This window comes from Diceros bicornis, chromosome 24 (genome assembly GCF_020826845.1).
Source record: "Diceros bicornis minor isolate mBicDic1 chromosome 24, mDicBic1.mat.cur, whole genome shotgun sequence".
NCBI classification, from domain to species: Eukaryota; Metazoa; Chordata; class Mammalia; order Perissodactyla; family Rhinocerotidae; genus Diceros; species Diceros bicornis.
In genome coordinates, this window is record NC_080763.1 from 20,674,027 (window position 1) to 20,692,929 (window position 18,903).

The following is an 18,903-nucleotide window of genomic DNA, read 5'->3' on the forward strand; positions in this document are numbered from 1 at the left end:
ACCCGGTGCTATTAGGGTGGCTGCTTCGGGCTGCTCTGTTAGCATCCTTGACTCTACATCCAATACTCCCCTCCTCAGTCGATCTTCTCTCACTGTTTCCCATTGATCCTAAGCGCCTCCTTCTCTGTGAACCTTTTCTGACACTCAGTCAGCTGGAATTCCATACCCTCTGTCTGTGGCCCCATAGCACCCCACAAACACTCCAGTCAGAGCGCTTGCAGCACACTGCTATCCCTTTTGTTGAAGGGCAGAGCCATCTTATTCATCACTGCAGGTAAATGAAGGAAAGTGTTCCAGTCGGAATGACAGCAGCAATAACAATGATGAAGTCAACATTTCCTGACCGTTGGCTCTGTGCTGAAGGACACGAGGCTGGATCTTTTACAAGCATCGTCCTCCTGTCCACCTCTCAAGCTGTGCTTTTATCGTATCTTAGAGAAACTGAAGCTCAGAAAGAGTAAGGCCCACCCCCAAGGTCGCAGAGCTGGTGGGAGCTGAACCGGATTCACACCCAGGCTGCCTGCCTCCTGCCCACTCATGTGGGAGAAGCTAGGTGAAGGGCTTGGCCGTAGCTGGGCTGGAGAAGGAGAGATCTTAGCGGGTTCTGCTGATGTTTTGCCTCAAGAACTGGAAATTGATCTGAGAGTAGATCCCCTGCTGACAGAGAAGATCCCAGACTGATTTTTGAAAGCATGGGCTCGTCTATCTGAATGAAACTGAGAAGCTTGAAAGAGTCAAACTAGGACAGGCTCTGAACTATCTGGGGTCACGAGGCCTGCAGCCCAGGCTCAGGGAGGAGGGAGAGAAAGGCTTGATTCCAGGCTGGGGATTTCTGCCCAGGAGATCAGCTGTGAGCCAGATTCCATTCTGGGCAGATGGAGAATGTGTATCAGTTGTCAGTGGAAAGAGAAGGAGAGTAACCAACATCCCATGGTGTGCCCAGTCTGTGCCAGGTGCTGCACTCAGTGTCCACCTCCATTTCTTCATTTTAATTCTCATCACAGAATCTGAGGTTAGGTACTGTGATTGGCCCCATTTTGCAGGTGGGTAAACTGGGGTTCAGAGTGGTTGAGCAACTCGTCCAAGGTGATGTGTTAACAAGTGGCAGAGCTGGGATTTGAACCTAGGTCTTCTGATTACAAAAACCAAGTTCATTCCACCAAGCCAGAGCTCTGGGGACCTGGAGCTAACATTAGTGAAACACCAATAAACTCTTTGCCCAAGAACCTGTGTGTCCCAGACTCTGCTCGAAACCTGGCCTGCTCACACTGCCTGCTGTGCACACCTTGCCCGTCCCAAGGTGCTGGCAGATGTCCAGCGCCCTTTGCAGACTTAAGCCTTAAAGCATGCTGTGGAAGAACATCAGTATTATTGACCTACTATTGTGGTCCCACGGATCGGATTCCAGGTAAGTGACTGCAGCCTGCAGACCTGGGCATCGTGAAGGCTTACCTCTTGACTCTCTGCTCCTGCTCCCCTCAAGAAAGCCTTAGCCCCACAGCTTAATGTAAATGTAAAATGCTCGTGAACCACGTTTCAGATTCAAATTTGCCCAAATGAGATGACCATTAGACAGCACTGGAAGGCAATAAAGCCCCTAATGCCTTCCATCCACTGGGTACCCCCTACCCCCCAGCCCTCCCAGAAATGCTCAGCAGCCCTCAAAACATTTATAAATGTTATACAGGAAACATTTATAATGCTCTCTGTCGGGTGCCAGTGGACACCCGGCATGAGATCACCTCTCTCCCAAAGCCACAGCTCTGCTTATTTGTTTTTCTTTCTGCCTTTGGGTCAAGTGGAAGGCGTCATGAGCGGTAGCCACCCTCCGACAGCAGAGGCTACACCCACTGGGGCCGTAATGCCCCGTTTCGCTGAATTGAGGCCCCTTCAGTGTGGCCATATTCAGCCTTCCCTTTAATAAGCTGATTGTGGAGCGGAATCCCAAGCGCTCTCCACCTGGCCCTGGACGCCTTTGATTGACAAAAGTAATCTCTCCACCACCCCCCCGTCTGCCGCTGCCCGCATCCTCTTGCAAATCATGTACTCGGCTGCTGACAATTAGATATAAGACTTGGGATTCGGACGCAGGAGGGTTATGAGGTTATGAATCAATCGTGGGGGCTTGGGTGAGATAAACCCGGGGAGCCCATCTCAGACACCTCGCCACAACCCTCAGAGCCTGCCGGGTGATTTATGAGTCGGTAATAACCTCGCCTAGTCTCCTGCCCCCTATTATTTTTCATAATGCACAGGGACGCTTTACATTTCAGAGACCGGGGAAGCGCGGAGTCTGAGCGGGGGAGGGTAGGGCTGTGGGAGAAGCCCACCAGGGGGGTTCCGCCAGCTGGTGGTCTTTCCTGCTGTGTGGGCCGTGGGTCACTGAGAGGCGCAGTTGCCACATGCCCACAGAGGTCGGCACGCTGATTTGCCTGGCCCAGAAGAAGACCCCTGGGGGGTGGCCCTGGTTTAGGACTGGATACACGGTGATGCTGGGGTTTCACTGGGTTCAAAATCATGTTCCGTGTGTCTGGATTTAATTCCTCCAATCCGTTCAAAACCAAGTCAGACTGGTGCAGAAGCCTTCCTGTTAGGAAGGGAGAATCACACGGTGGATCAAAGCCAGTCACAGGCAGTTTGAACTCTGCCGTCTGGAAGCCATCGGAGGCGGCAGCCGGGAGATGGGAGGAGGACAGTGTCTTTCAGCCTGGGTTTCAGCCCCGCAGAGGAGAGTTGATGACTTCCCCTTTCCTTCTACTTGCTGTCCTCTTCAGGTGACAGCCAGCATTGAAGGAGGAAAAGGAGACAGTTTGAATTGCTGCCTAATATTTTTTAAAGCATTCATTTGTTGAGATTTCTTTCTTTTTTTTTTTTTTTATTGATGTTTTAATGGTTTCTAACATTGTGAAATTTTGGGTTGTACATTTTTGTTTGTCCATCACCCCATATATGACTCCCTTCACCCCTTGTGCCCACCCCCCACCCCCACTTCCCGGGTAACCACAGTCCAGTTTTCTCTGTCCATGTGTTGATTTATATTCCACATATGAGTGAGATCATACAGTGTTTGTCTTTCTCTTTCTGGCTTATTTCACTTAACATAATACGCTCCAGGCCCATCCATGTTGTTGCAAATGGGACGATTTTGTCTTTTTTTATGGCTGAGTAGTATTCCATTGTATATATATACCACATTTTCTTAATCCAATTGTCAGTCGAGGGACACTTAGGTTGCTTCCACTTCTTGGCTATGGTGAATAATGCTGCAATGAACATAGGGGTGCATAAGCCTCTTTGATTGTTGATTTCAGGTGCGTTGGATAGATTCCCAGTAGTGGGATGGCTGGATCATAGGGCATCTCTATTTTTAATTCTTTGAGGAATCTCCATACCGTTTTCCATAGAGGCTGCACCAATTTGCATTCCCACCAGCTGTGTATGAGGGTTCCTGTTTCTCCACATCCTCTCCAACATTTGTTGTTTTTTGTCGTGGTGATTATAGCCATTCTAACGGGCGTGAGGTGGTATCTTAGTGTTGTTTTGATTTGCATTTCCCTGATGATTAGTGATGTTGAGCATCTTTTCATGTGCCTATTGGCCATCTGTATATCTTCCTTGGAGAAGTGTCTGTTCATTTCCTCTGCCCATTTTTTGATCGGGTTGTTTGTTTTTTTGTTGTTCAATTGTGTGAGTTCTTTATATATTATGGAGATCAACCCCTTGTCAGATGTATGTTTTGCAAATATTCTCTCCCAGCTGGTTGGTTGTTTGTTCATCTTGATTCTGGTTTCATTTGTCTTATAAAAGCTCTTTAGTCTGATAAAGTCCCACTTGTTTATTTTTTCTTTAGTTTCCCTAGTCTGGGTAGGCATGTCATCCGAAAAGATTCCTTTAAAACCAATGTCAAATAGTGTGTTGCCTATATTTTCTTCTATGAGTTTTATAGTTTCAGGTCTCACCTTCAGGTCTTTGATCCATTTTGAGTTAATTTTTGTGAATGGCGATAGCACATGGTCCACTTTCATTCTTTTGCATGTGGCTGTCCAGTTTTCCCAACACCATTTATTGAAGAGACTTTCCTTTCTCCATTGCATGTTCTTAGCACCTTTGTCGAAAATTAGCTGTCCGTATATGTGTGGTTTTATTTCTGGGCTTTCAATTCTGTTCCGTTGATCTGTGTGTCTGTTTTTGTACCAGTACCATGCTGTTTTGATTACTATTGCTTTGTAGTATGTTTTGAAGTCAGGAATTGTGATGCCTCCTGCTTTGTTCTTTTTCTTTAGGATTTCTTTAGCTATTCGGGGTCTTTTGTTGCCCCATATAAATTTTAGTATTCTTTTTTCTATTTCTGTGAAGAATGTCATTGGGATTCTGATTGGGATTGCATTGAATCTGTAGATTGCTTTAGGTAATATAGACATTTTAACTATGTTTATTCTTCCAATCCACGTGCATGGGATATCTTTCCATTTCTTTATGTCATCGTGGATTTCCCTCAATAATGTCTTGTAGTTCTCATTGTATAGGTCCTTCACCTCCTTGGTAAGATTTATTCCTAGGTATTTTATTCTTTTTGATGCAATTGTAAATGGTATTATCTTTTTGAGCTCTCTTTCTGTTAGTTCATTATTAGCATATAGAAATGCAACTGATTTTTGTAGATTGATTTTGTACCCTGCAACTTTGCTGTAGTTGTTGATTGTTTCTAACAGTTTTCCAACAGATTCTTTAGGGTTTTCTATATATGCAATCATGTCATCTGCAAATAGTGAGAGTTTCACTTCTTCGTTACCTATTTGGATTCCTTTTATTCCTTTTTCTTGCCTAATTGCTCTGGCCAAAACCTCCAGTACTATGTTGAACAGGAGTGGTGAGAGTGGGCAGCCCTGCCTCATTCCTGTTCTCAGAGGAATGGCTTTCAGTCTTTCCCCGTTGAGTATGATGTTAGCTGTGGGTTTGTCATATATGGCCTTTATTATGTTGAGGTACTTTCCTTCTATTCCCATTTTATTGAGAGTTTTTATCATAAATGGATGTTGTATCTTGTCAAATGCCTTCTCTGCGTCTATTGAGACGATCATGTGGTTTTTATTCTTTGTTTTGTTGATGTGATGTATCACGTTGATTGATTTGCGAATGTTGAACCATCCCTGCGTCTCTGGTATAAATCCCACTTGATCATGGTGTATGATCTTTTTAATATATTGTTGTATTCGGTTTGCCAATATTTTGTTGAGGATTTTTGCATCAATGTTCATCAGCGATATTGGCCTGTAATTTTCTTTCTTTGTATTGTCTTTGTCTGGTTTTGGTATCAGGGTGATGTTGGCCTCATAGAATGATTCAGGAAGTGTTCCATCTTCCTCTATTTTTTGGAATAGTTTGAGGAGGATGGGTATTAAATCTTCTTTGAATGTTTGGTAAAATTCACTGGAGAAGCCATCTGGTCCTGGACTTTTATTTTTTGGGAGGTTTTTGATTACTATTTCAATCTCTTTACTTGTGATTGGTCTATTCAGATTCTCCATTTCTTCTTGGTTCAATTTTGGGAGGTTGTATAAGTCTAAGAATTTATCCATTTCTTCTAGGTTGTCCAATTTGTTGGCATATAATTTCTCATAGTATTCTCTTATAATCCTCTGTATTTCCATGGTATCCGTTGTAATTTCTCCTCTTTCATTTCTAATTTTATTTACTTGAGCCTTTTCTCTTTTTTTCTTAGTTAGCCTGGCTAAGGGTTTGTCTATTTTGTTTATCTTCTCGAAGAACCAACTCTTTGTTTCATTAATCCTTTCTACTGTTTTTTTGGTCTCAATATCATTGATTTCTGCTCTGATTTTTATTATTTCTCTCCTTCTGCTGGCTTTGGGCTTTGTTTGTTCTTCTTTTTCTAGTTCTGTTAGGTGTAATTTAAGGTTGCCTATTAGGGCTTTTTCTTGTTTGTTAAGGTGGGCTTGTATCGCTATGAGTTTCCCTCTCAGGACCACTTTTCCTGCATCCCATATGGTTTGATATGGCATGTTATCATTTTCGTTTGTTTCCAGATAGTTTTTGATTTCTCCTTTAATTTCATCAATGATCCATTGGTTGTTCAGTAGCATGTTGTTTAATCTCCACATTTTTGTCACTTTCCCAGTTTTTTTTTCCTGGTTCATTTCCAGTTTCATAGCCTTATGGTCTGAAAAGATGCTTGTTATGATTTCAATCTTCTTAAATTTATTGAGGCTTGCTTTGTTTCCCAACATATAGTCTATCCTAGAGAATGTTCCATGCGTGCTTGAGAAGAATGTGTAGTCAGCTGTTTTTGGGTGGAGTGCTCTGTATATGTCTACTAGGTCCATCTCGTCCAGTTTTTCATTTAAGTCTAATATTTCTTTATTAATTTTTTGTCTGGATGATCTATCCATTGCTGTAAGTGGGGTGTTAAAATCCCCTACTATTATCGTGTTGTTGTTGATTTCTCCTTTTAGGTTTGTTAATAGTTGTTTTATGTACATTGGTGCTCCTATGTTGGGTGCATATATATTTATAAGTGATATGTCTTCTTGATGGAGTGTCCCTTTTATCATTATATATTTCCCTTCTTTGTCTTTCTTAACCTGTTTTATCTTGAAGTCTACTTTGTCTGATATGAGTATGGCAATACCTGCTTTCTTTTGTTTGCCGTTAGCTTGGAGTATTGTCTTCCATCCTTTCACTCTGAGCCTGTGCTTGTCTTTAGTGCTAAGATGTGTTTCCTGAAGGCAGCATATTGTTGGGTCTTGCTTTTTAATCCATCCTGCCACTCTGTATCTTTTGATTGGAGAGTTCAATCCATTTACATTTAGGGTAATTATTGAAATATGAGGGCTGAATTTTGCTGTTTTGTCACTTATTTTCTGGTTCTTTTGCATTTCCTTTGTTTCTTGTCCCATTTGTTTTGGACTGCCAATTCAGTTTGGTTGTTCTGTCTTATGATTCTTCTAGTTTTCTCTTTGTTTATCATATGTGGTTTTAATTTGATTATTTGTTTAGTGGTTACCTTGAGGTTTGGGCAAAAAATCTTCTGTATGAGATAGTCCATTATCTGATAGCCTCCTATTTCCTTATACTAAGTCAATTCAGTCACTTTCCTCTTCCCCTTCTAAGTTGCTCTTGTTATACCTTATTCTATCTTGTGTTGTGGCTGTGTGTTTACAGTGATGAGGTTAAATTTATTTTTGGTGAATTTCTTCCTTTGATCTTTGAGTTTAGTATTTAAGTGGTTGCTAACCTATTCCGGTAAAGATCTACTATTTCTCTGATTTTGTCTACCTACTTTTCTCCTTACTCCAAGCTTTGTGTTCCCTTTCTCTTCTTGTTTTCAGGCCTGAGGGCCTTCTTGAGTATTTCTTGTAGTGGGGGTCTCGTGGCCATGAACTCCTTTAGCTTTTGTTTATCTGGGAGAGTTACTATTTCTCCATCATATTTGAAGGATATTTTTGCTGGATAGAGTATTCTTGGCTGAAAGTTTTTGTCTTTTAGTATTTTGAATATATCATTCCAGTCTCTTCTAGCCTGAAAAGTTTCTGTTGAGAAATCCGCTGAGAGCCTGATGGGAGTTCCTTTGTACGTTATTTTTTGTTTTTGTCTAGCTGCCCTTAATATTGTTTCTTTGTCGTTGACCCTGGCTAGCCTTACCACTAGGTGTCGTGGTGAAGGCCTTTGTCTGTTAATATATATAGGCGTCCTGTTGGCTTCGCTTACTGGTATTTCCTGCTCCTTCCCCAGATTTGGGAAATTTTCAGCTATTATTTCCTTGAATAGGCTCTCTGTTCCTCTTTCCCTCTCCTCTCCCTCAGGAATACCTATAATTCTTATGTTACATTTTCTAATAGAGTCCGATATTTCTCGGAGTCTTTCTTCATTTCTTTTTAGTCTTAGTTCTCTCTCTTCTTCCATCTGGAGTATATCTGTATTCCTATCCTCTAAAGTACTAATTCTTTCCTCCATATTGTCAGCTCTGTTCTTTAAAGATTCCAGATTCTCCTTTATCTCCTCCATTGTGTTCTTCATCTCCATCAGCACTGATAGGTTTTTCTTTATGATTTCAATCTCTTTTGTGAAGAAACTCCTAATCTCATTTAATTGTTTGTCTGTGTTGTCTCGTATTTCGTTGAGTGTTTTTATGATAGCTATTTTGAAATCTCTGTCATTTAGTTTATGGATTTCTGTGTCTTCGGGGTTGATTTCTGGGTGCTTGTCATTTTGTTTCTGGTCTGGTGATTTCATATATTTTTGCATTGTGGTTCCTGTGTTGGTTTTGATTTTCCTCATCCTGGAAGTCTCTGGTTGCAATTTCCACCTGCCGCCACTGTCTGGTGGTAAAGGGCTGTGTAGTCTAAGCCCCCTGCGCTCTGCCCCAGTTTTTCTGCTGCGATCCGCAGTTTTGTTTTGTTTTGTTTTGTTTTTTTTCCCCACTGCGATCCACGGGTCCAGTCCAGTTTGTTCAGGTCTGCCTCGGATCGCTAGATCTGGTCGAGCTGCAGACTCCGGGTTGCGGGGAGGGGGGAGCTCTCTCTTTTGCCCTCTGGGTCCCTGACGTGGGAGGCTTCTCGTTTGCCCCTCTTTATCCGCTCTCTGGGTTGCTCAGATGTTGATGGTAGCCCTGTGGCTCCTCTGAGCCCTCTGTGCGGGAGTTTCCCACTGGCTGAGAGAGCCCGAAGAGCTACAGTTTCCCGCCGAGGGCCGCCCCTCCCCCCTCTCTGGGAGCCGCGCGGACCGGATCGCTGATCTGATGGGGAGGGAGCGGAGTTCTCCTTACCTCTCCCCACTTCCTCCGGGGGCCCAGCACGTTCCGCTCTCAGATGTGCGGCAGTGTGGATCCCTCTGCTCTAGCTTTTCACTGTCTGGGATTCCGTTGTTGGTCTGTGGCTGTTGCTTTTATTGTATCTTGTGGGGGAAGAATTCACGGGAAAGCTCACTCCGCCATGATGCTGACGTCACTCCTGTTGAGATTTCTTTTTATTGAAAAAAAAAATGACTTTTGAAAGAAAACAACATCAATGGATGAAAAACCACAAACCTTTCATTTAAAGCAGTGGTTGCAAAATGCCCGTCCCAGGTTGGTGCTGGTTTGTGATGAGGTTTTCCTGGGCCACAAAAAATTGAGAGAAATTTTTGAAACGTAGTGAATATGTACATATGAATGGACATGTGTTATATGATGTATATTTGAATATAACTGTTGATCAATAAGCATTTATTAAACCCCAACTCCACACCAGGTCTTCGCTTGGTGCCAGAGCTAGAACAGTACAGCAGAGTCCTGCTCTCTCAGAGCTGTAGTTTAGCAAGTGTTACGGGTTGAATTATCTTCCCCAAAATTTGTATGTTGAAGTTCTAACCTCTAGTACCTCAGAATGTGGCCTTATTTGGACATAGGGTCGTTGCAGATGTAATTAGTTAGGATGAGCTAGTTTAGAGTGGGTCCTAATCCAATATGACTGGTGTCCTTATAAAAAGGAGAAATTGGACACAGAGGCATCGCACAGGGAGAACGCCACGTGAGGATGAAGGCAGAGATCGCCATCGAGGATACAGGCCAAAGAACACCAAAAACTGCCAGCAAACCACCAGAAGCTGAGAGGCCTGGAACAGATTCTCCCTCACAGCCGTCAGATGAACCAACCAACCCTGCCAACACCTTGATCTTGGACTTCTGGCCTCCAGAGCTATGAGACAATAAATTTCCATTGTTTGAGTTGCTCAGTTTGTGGTACTTTATTACAGCAACCCCAGGAAACTAATACAGTACAGACGGGGAGGCAGACACTAATCAAATAATCGCATCCTGGGTGTCTAATTCCAAACAGAGATAAGTGCTCCAACGAAAAGAAACCCCATTCTCTGCCCATGAAAGCTCAAGGAGCTTGACCTGGTGTGGAGAGCAGTGAAGGCTTTCCTGAGGAAGTTAGAGCCAAAGGATGTGCAGGAGTCAGCAAGAGGTGGAGGTGGATGGAGAAAGGGGAGAGGGTTACTGGCCCAGGGAAGAGCATATGCAAAGGCCCTGCAGTGGCATGGAGCATGGTGCATTCTGGGAGTGGGAAGGTGGCAGAAGAGGAGAGAAGGGAGGGAGAAGAGGATGTACGCTGGTCAGGGACTGGAGCACACACAACTAGAACGAGGCTCAGTTCATTATGTTCGACTGAATTACAGTGGGGTGAGGGCACTGTGTTGCTTTCCTCCCTCACTACTCAGGAAATCTACATCTGGAGGTGCAGGGTCAGAACAGCTGCCAGGCAGGGGTCCCACTTCCTCGAGGAGGCCCCATCAGGCTCCTAAAGTTTGCCTGCTGCGACTCCCTCCTTTGTTTCCTCTTCTGTCCAACAAGCTATCCAGCAGCAGATCCCTTCCTAAAAGCATCGGAAGACAAGTTCAGATTCTCTACAGCCTAAAATGAAAAAGCAGGCAAATAACACAAGAATTCCAAGTTGAGGCTGTTTCTCCCAGCCACGCAGATGACTTGGTTAGACTCTTGGCTCCAATACAAGGTCCTTACAACACGGACCCTGTCAGTAGCTAGTGTGTGTCAGTGTTTATTCTGTACCAGGCACCATGCTAACGTTGCACGTTCAGCATTTCCTTTAACCCTCAGAGCCTATGCGGCAGGTCCTACTCTTGTCCCCATTCTCATAAGAGGAAATGAAGGCACAGAGCAGGTGGGTGACCTGATACTAAACAGGTCATTTCAGCAAAACCATGGGCCAGGCATGGTGTACGTGATCTGATTGGATCCTCTACCTAGGCAGCATTTCCCCCAGTTGACCCGTGAAGAAATGGAGATGGGGTGGTGGTGGTGAGGGCACCTGCCCAGGGTCACAGAGTTTGTAAGTGACATAGCCTGAGTTGAACTCAAGTCTGTCTGACTTTATAAACTGTGCTTTATTGCTTCCTATGCTTGATAAACAAGTATCTATCTGTTAAATCTGCCATGCTTTTCTCTGGAAAAACTCAAGCCCATTGACCAAACAATACACCTCAAAAATGCCACTAGACTTTTCATCCCACCCGTTCTCCCACCTGTCTTTCCTTCTGTCTTACTGCCAACAATTCGTTGTGCCCACCCTCCAAAGCCCAGCTTAACATTTCCTCTTAAGCTTTCTCTGCTAATTGTTGTTGCATTTTCTAATTTTTTTAACTAAGGCATAAAAGAAAGGTCTCAAACTGTAAAGACTGCCCTGCTTCAGGCACTTCAAGTGTCCTTCAGTTCATCTGCAAAATGGAGATAATAATAATTTACATCATAGGATTTTCTAGTAGGATCATTCCAAAGCCTGGACTATAGAAAGTGCTCAATAAACTATTAGATCAATAGCTAATAGCAGTCATTATTATTGCAGCTACATTAATGTCTCTGCTTCAGGAGAAAAACTGAATATAGGATATCACTTTTCCAATTATTCTTCTGGATACTGCTTGGAAAGTTATTCAGAGATTTGAGAGGCAGAATGGAAATAATATTTGGCATGAGATTGCCTAGATTCCAACCTTGGCTCTAATAGGGACTAGTATGTGGCCTTGGGCCTCCCTGGGCCTAATCTTTAGAATGGGTGTAATAGTTATTATATTTTACACAGTTATTATCAAGAGGATATGTGATAACAGGGTTAGGTGCCCAGCTCTGGCCTGGTCCACAGTGAGCACTTGGGAATGTTGCTCCCCCTTCCTAGCATTGGCCTGTGCATGACACCTTCATGAGTGATGAGGTGGCACGAAGCTGCCCTCTCCACTCACGGGTGCAGCAGAGAGCGTGGCAGGTATGAGAATGCGATGGGGACAGAGTCATAACCTTGACTGAGGGCTACTGTGAGCTCCCTCACGGCAGGAACCATCTTAGCTTTTGTTGGGTTCCAGAAACACTTTACTCAAATGGAAGCGTCTTTCCTCTATGGTGAGGATTGGTAAGTAAGTTATCAATTGCCTCAGTTATCAGTACTATGATATATGAGCTATGAAGTTTCAGGTAACTTGAAATTTGCAGGTGACTGGAACCAGTCTTTTATCAAATCTGCATAATCTAGCCTGGGCTCAGATTGATACAATACTGAGAAGATAGGGAAGTGTTTCATAGTAGGATCTGCTTGGGTTCTGACTTATTTGGCAGGAAGTTCCAGGTATCCCTAAATTTGGGGGGAGCTTAAGACACTAAAGACAAAGCCCAGAATAGGACCCTTTTATAATAAGAGTCTCCCCCAAACCAGCAAGAGCACTCCCTAAAATATTGGAAGATCTTCCCAGCTTACTCAAATCCAGTTTATGTTGATCTAGAGATAATACAACTTGAGAAGTACCAGGAAGAGGTCACTGAGTCTCCTCCACCCAAGTAAATAGGCAAGAAAACACAAGGGAGGGGGCGGGTTGTCACCGTTAGTCCAGGACTGTAGTGAACAGCCCCGATGGAGTCTACAAAAGGCCACTCTGAGGCTCTGGGGCTGGGCAGGTGGCCAGAAAGAGTGAGCAATTGGAGGTCCATGAGCGAGCCTCCCACTCTTTACTCCTCAGGAAAAGTCCTGCCTCCTCTCTGCCCTGTCCCTGGGGAGCAGAAAATGCCCAGGGCCTGGGGCCAGCAGGAGGCGGTTTAAAGTTCCCACACCATCTCCACTCTGTGTCTGCAACCCCCATTCTCCGCACTCTCCACTTTAGTCTGAAGCCAATTCTTCCCTCTCTGCTCTTTAAAATAAAAAGTCTTTTTCTCAGCGCAAAAGCGGTATATTAATGTTCTGTGATCTCCAAATAATAAGGGGATGCAAAGAATAGAAATCTCCCATAATTTAACCCTCCTGTCTCCCCAAAATAACCTAAAGTTAACAGTTTAAATATACTTCCAGAATTTTTCTTCTCCATATCTGTATATATCTATACATATGTAATTAGTAGAATACAAATATAAATATAAGCTTTCTATTGTAAAAATATCATTTTACAATATACACTGTTCTCAAGGTGCTTTTTTCATTTAATATAGTAGGTTTTCAATAAATATTTATTATATGGATGAGCCATTATTTATTTACTCAGTTCTTAACTGGAGAACTTTTGAGTTGTGTCCTTACACCCTTCCAATAAGCATAATTATATATATATATATAAGAGATAGCATTGAAATGCATACATACAACACATGTGGAAACATACAGCATACCTGCATGTGATACATATGACCTGAAATGTACTAACAAACCACACATGTTGGAAAAGTGTTTCAGGTGCCCTCTGGTATATTTCATGGATATCCCTAGAATATATGTTGATAAATTAGCCTCAAAAAGAAAATTTGCAGCCAAGTGTATTAAGACCTTGGGGACTAACGGGCAGCTACCCTGCATGTGTTGCTAGTGTTTTTCATGTTGACTTTAAGTCCTTGGCAAGGCACTTGACTGGGATGAGAACCAGGATCCAGTAGTGGTAACAAAGGGCAATATTTAATTTTAGATAGAACAGAAAAATAATCTGCTTCAAATTCTTTTTGGAATAGGAAGGAAAGAATGATTAGTGGAGGGAGGAAAGAAAGAAGAAAGGAAAGAGAAAAGAGAAGAAGAAAAATACTTTCTCCTGATGGTTATTTGGACTATTCTTGCCTGATTCTACAGTGTAATAATTGTAGGTCTTTTAAAGGACATAATATTATGACAGATTTCTCTTCCTTATTTGTTTCTAAGGCTGAATATGCAGTGGTTTACTTCCTGCCACAAGGCTGGAGGCTGGCCCCTCCTAGAATAGTCTGAGGAAGTATTTTATACTCCATACCCATGAGAACAAGAATGCCCACAGCTCCTAGGCGTCGTGTTTGCTCAAGTCCATCAAGCGGTGCCCGCAGAGTGGAAGGGATGGTGGTGGCGTGGATGCTGCTGCAGATGGAGGGCAGTGGCCCAGGAAAGCCAGGGGCAGCAGCTGGACCGTCACTGGGGCCTGAGGGCAGTCACACCAGTCCCCAGATGAGACAGTGATGGTCATGGTGGCTGCACCAGGGACAAGAAACCCAGGTCTGTGGTCCCCATGGTGCTAGGGGAAAAGGAAAGGAGCTTTTGTGACTTTCCTTTCTTTACCAAAAAGAGTACTTAAATGTGAGCCTTCAGCTCTGTAAATGCAAACCGGGACCTGGTGGACCGGGGAGAACAATTAGGCCAGACACTGAGTGCATAAAGCCAAAAGGGGGTAGAAACTCAGACAATGGTGCCGAAGGCTGGGGTGGGGTTGGGGGGCAGGGGCTAGGGGGGCGGATATGATAGCCAGGAAGGAGTTTCAATGTGGATGAATACTAATTAGTGACACGGATATTAATGATGACAGTAATTAACAGGGGAAAGGAAGGGCTGTCATTGTCCCAGGGTGAGTAATCAATCTTGGCAGGTGATAAATAACGGTTCAGCAAGCTCAGCAGAAAGATAACCCCCTGCCCGGGGGAGAGCTGTTGCTGATGCTGGAGACCTCGCCGTTTCTAGGCAACCTACAAAAAAGGACTATTTTTCTTTTGAGGGAAAAACAGGTTAGAGTCTCTCCCCCCGCCCCCAACTTGGGATTACAGTTCTTATTTGATTTCTGCTTTGTTCTTCATTTCCTAGGACAAATGTTGAACTTGTGTAATTTGGAGGAAATGGACACACACACACAAACACACACAGACATATTCTTCCTTTCTCTCAAAGAATGTGAATGAGTAGGAGTGCTTTTGATCCAGAGTTTAGCTCTTAGATGCCATCCGGGAACAGGAGTAGGGAAAAGCTTAAAAGTCTTGCTTTTGAAGGTGAAATGCAGGGAACTTGCAGGGCCGTGTCAGCAGAGGCTGGTCCTATGGGGAGCACAGAGAGAGCAGGACGGGGCTCTGGCAGTTGGCTGTGCGGGGTTCATTCACCTTCCAGAGAGCCAGAGAGAACAAAATGTCTAGGCACTCAGGCCTGTGCTTATCTCACTTCTGGCCACCAGGCAAATTTCTGAGGAACTTTCCTTCTGGGCAAAGGGCAATATTCGTTAACCCCTCTGCTGGCTCTCCAGTCTTTCAGCTGGGAATTTATCCCAGGAGAGCTACTGGCAGACCCTCTCCCTCACACCACACCCCAGACCCATGACGAGACTGGGATATCTAGAAATGTTGCCCTTTTCAGGCTGTTTTCCATCAAACATTCCATCTTGAGGTGACAACGCCACCTTCAAAGATCTGCACTGGTTTAAAGTGAGATTTTGGGTGACAAAGTTGGATTGACTAGAAGTTCAGAACCTTCTAAAAAATTAGACTTCTCTACTCCCATGTGAACTGTCCTGCTCTGAGAACATTGGTTCTAGGTGCCACATTTTCAAAGGGAGGCAAACAAAAAAGGAACATATTCAGAGAATTGTGACCAAAATGGTAAGGGACCCCAGGTCATGTCATGAGAGGAAACAGCTGAGGGATCCAGGTGTGTTTCACCTGGAGGGGGGAAAGCTCAAGGAGGATGTTGATAATATATCGACAGACTGCCCAGATGTTCTAAGGACTGTCTCACAGAGTGAGAGGTCTGGGTTTGTTTTTCTGTCATCAGAGGGCAAAACTAAGACCGAGAAGAAGTCAGAGAAGAGCAAATTTCTGTTCAGAGAAACCAGAGTTGGTTTAACTGGGACAGGCTGGCTGGGGTAGAGTTTGTGAGCTCTCAGGTACTAGAGTTTTTCTAAGTGGAAATTACAGCACCTATTGTCCTGGGTGTTGTGGATGGGGCTTGTGTACTGGCTAGGGTTGGAGTAAATAAGCTTTGAAAGTCCTTTCTGATTCTTAAGATTTTATATTAGTTAAGGTAATACTAGATGCCAAAATATATAACCCTCAAACTTCTGGGACTTAACATGACAGTTTATTTTTCAATCAGGTCAGAACCCAAAATAGGCATCAATTTTCCTGGCTGTTCAGGAGTGCAGGCTCCTTCCACTTTGTGGCTCTGTTCTCTAAGCCCTTGGAGTCCTCTCCATTCAGCCAGCAGATGAAGAATGAAAGAGTGTCAAGGTATGGAAGGTCACGTGGGAATTTTTATGGTCAGGGTCTGGAAGTGGCGTATGTCATTTCTACCCGCATTCCACCATCAGAACTCAGTCCACGCCCAACTGCAGGAGAGTCTGGAAATGTAATCTAGCTGTGGCCCAGGGGGTGGAGGAAAGAGGTTTTGGTGAACACACAGAAGTTTCTCCCACAGACACAGGGGCGTTTTCATTCAGGATGGACCCAGGCCAGAAAAATTAGAGATTTTTTTTCAGGAACCTGTGAGGTCGTCTGTGGTGGTCAGGCCTTGTCAGTAAAGATAGGGAGCTGAAGAGGCTTCCTCCCTCAGGAAATGGTCTGGGGGCCAGGATGATAAAACTTCACCTATCCTGTCATCAAAATCTGTGTTCTCAGGAAGTCCCCTACAGATGCTCCTAAGAAATGTGGACACAAGATCATCCTAAGTCATCAGAAGTGGATGTTTTTTGGAAAAGAATGGGAGTGTGACTATGGAAGTGTACCAATGGATGTTTTAAAAACGGGTTAGTTAGGATGGAAAATAGTCAATGTTATCCACCTCTCCAGGTGTGTGTTAATTGAAATTAGGGGTCTCTTTGGTGAACATATTTCTTCTGGCGCAGGGTTAAACACTCAGGAGGTCTTCAGTTGAAATTGCTTTATCATTGCAGGTACTGACATTGTGCAGTGGCTTATGAAGAACCTTTCCATCGAGGACCCAGGTACTTGACCCTTGACCTTGACTTTATCCCCTGGGTTTTTTTAAACAACCATAACCAAGTTCCAAACTAGATTATCTTACCCTCCTGAGAACTGGGCTTATATGTTTGAATTCCAAGATGTGGAAGCCCTCTATTTACAAATAAAATTAATTTATTTTCTCCACTGAATATCTATCTTTAAATTTAAACCACCCTTTGTGGAAATGAGTAACTATTTAGAATGCCAAAGAGCCCAATACAATAACCTGTGAAATTAGATGAATTCTCATTAGCCACAGCAATTAAAGATAAGTTGTAGCACTGTCACTGAACAGCCTTCTGCAGCCAGCTCTTAAAATCAGATTCCCTGATCCACTATTAAGATGTTTAATTATTTGCTAAGACTCCTTCTGTTTTCTGCTTCTGCAAGAAGTGAAGGAATGATTTTTTTTCAACTTTAATTGTGCATTTCAATTAGGAAAACCTTACCAGAAAAACAACAACAAAACCCTGGCCAGTAAAACAGTTTCCAAATCCGTCCTCCCACCAGAAAATAAATAATAAAATTTATTTTCACAGCATAATTAGAAAATAGAGAGCTCCAGAAAAATGAAAATTCTAGATAAGTAAAGCTTATTATTCATGTGTTGTTAGTGAATACTTTTCTGAATTTATTATACACTTGCTGTCTTAACCGAGTATTCTTGATGCCTAAAGGTCATATTTATAAATATCCACTCATGTATTCTGATCCTTGGGGATTAGACCTATTTGCCTTAAATTAAATGGCTTCCAGTTGCTATGCTTTTTAAAGATCTTTTCCAAGCGCCCTTTCTAGGTGTCTGACTTCAGCTGACTCCTTGCTGGGCTCGGTGTATCAGCTCAGGCATGCCTTGTGCTTTAACCTAGTGCCCCTGATATACTGTTGACTATGAAATAATACGATTTACACAGCATTCAATTAAATATAGTTGCCAGAAATCTGAGTCCCAGAAAAGCAGGTCATTAATGGAGGTGACACTAGCCTTTTTTACCATCCTGATTAATGGCCACTCTCATGACTAGTGAAAACTCTTAATTCTAGCCAAGTTGTTAATCCACAGGGGAAAACTATCAATGCTAATTCCTTTAAGGAAAAAACCCAAATCAACTACCCCGTGTGTTTCCCATATGCAGCCTAGACTTCTCATTGTCCGCTGGTAGAAACTGGACTGAATAAGTGTCTACCAGTTTACTTACATTTATTTAACGTCAATGTTTCTTTTGATTATGATGCTAACCAAGGAACACCTTTCTGCATAGTGGTCTTTTCTTGTCCAAGAGGCCTGTTTTCTTCACCCTTCTGAAATAACCATTGTATTTCTGATATCTATTTTGTTTTTATTGTTAGTAGCAGCAATAGTATTCTGAGAACCCTGAACCAGCTAGTGGTGAGGAGTGTAGGCTCAGGAATCCTCTGGCCCTGGTATGAGAAGCTTCTGTGAGAGGTTGCAAATGACAAGGGTCATGGCTATGAAGGTCTGTTATACTCTGATGCCATTGGGAGGACACTGAGGTATTGGGACCTGTTTGGGCTTCTGAGAAGTCGTTGAGTAGGAGGAGTTGAGAACAGTTCACCAACTGGGAATAGGAGGGCAGAAATGAGGCAAACCAAGGCCCTGGGAAGCCAGGCATGTCCAACCTCTGCCCCTCCCTCCCTTGTTTCTTCCCAGCTGCCACATTTCTAAGCAAAAGCCTTATTAAGAATGAGGTGAGAGTTCTAGCTCCTGGGCTGGTGACATGCGAGTCACCTTCTTACTAGATTTTGTTCTTCCTTCCCTGGGAAAGGAGCAGCTGCCGGTGATGAAACCTCTTTTGTGCTGGACCCATGATTCTTGAGGCGTATAAACTTTAAAAAGCAAACTGGTCATCACTAAGCAAGTCAAATGTAGCTCCATTCACTCTGATTCCACAAGTGTTCGTTTATTCTGAAGAATGATAGGTGGTTCTAAATAAGCAAAATGTTTGGATAATATACAACCTCTTGAAAACTTTGCAAGTAAAGCTAAAACAAGTCACTTTAAAAAATTGAAAGTTTATGAAATTAATAATCCTAGAGACTCCCTGAGCATGTCAATAATTTCCACATCCAAAAATTAGTTTTTACCAGTGAGAGTACTCTTATATTTGTGAAAGATTATCATACCTGGTAGAACCATTTAGATTTATTTTTTTTTCTTA

At 43.2% G+C, this 18,903-nt stretch overlaps 1 protein-coding gene across 7 annotated transcripts in view; it reads left to right on the forward strand.

Moving 5' to 3' along the window:
- Positions 1-18,903, forward strand: part of RGS6 (regulator of G protein signaling 6) — a 174,189-nt gene that overhangs the window by 58,955 nt on the left and 96,331 nt on the right. For all 7 annotated transcript variants that reach the window (XM_058567939.1, XM_058567941.1, XM_058567942.1 and 4 more), the window contains exon 2: positions 16,654-16,704. In XM_058567939.1, the coding sequence (XP_058423922.1) occupies positions 16,654-16,704 (51 nt within the window). The remainder of the gene's footprint in view (positions 1-16,653; positions 16,705-18,903) is intronic.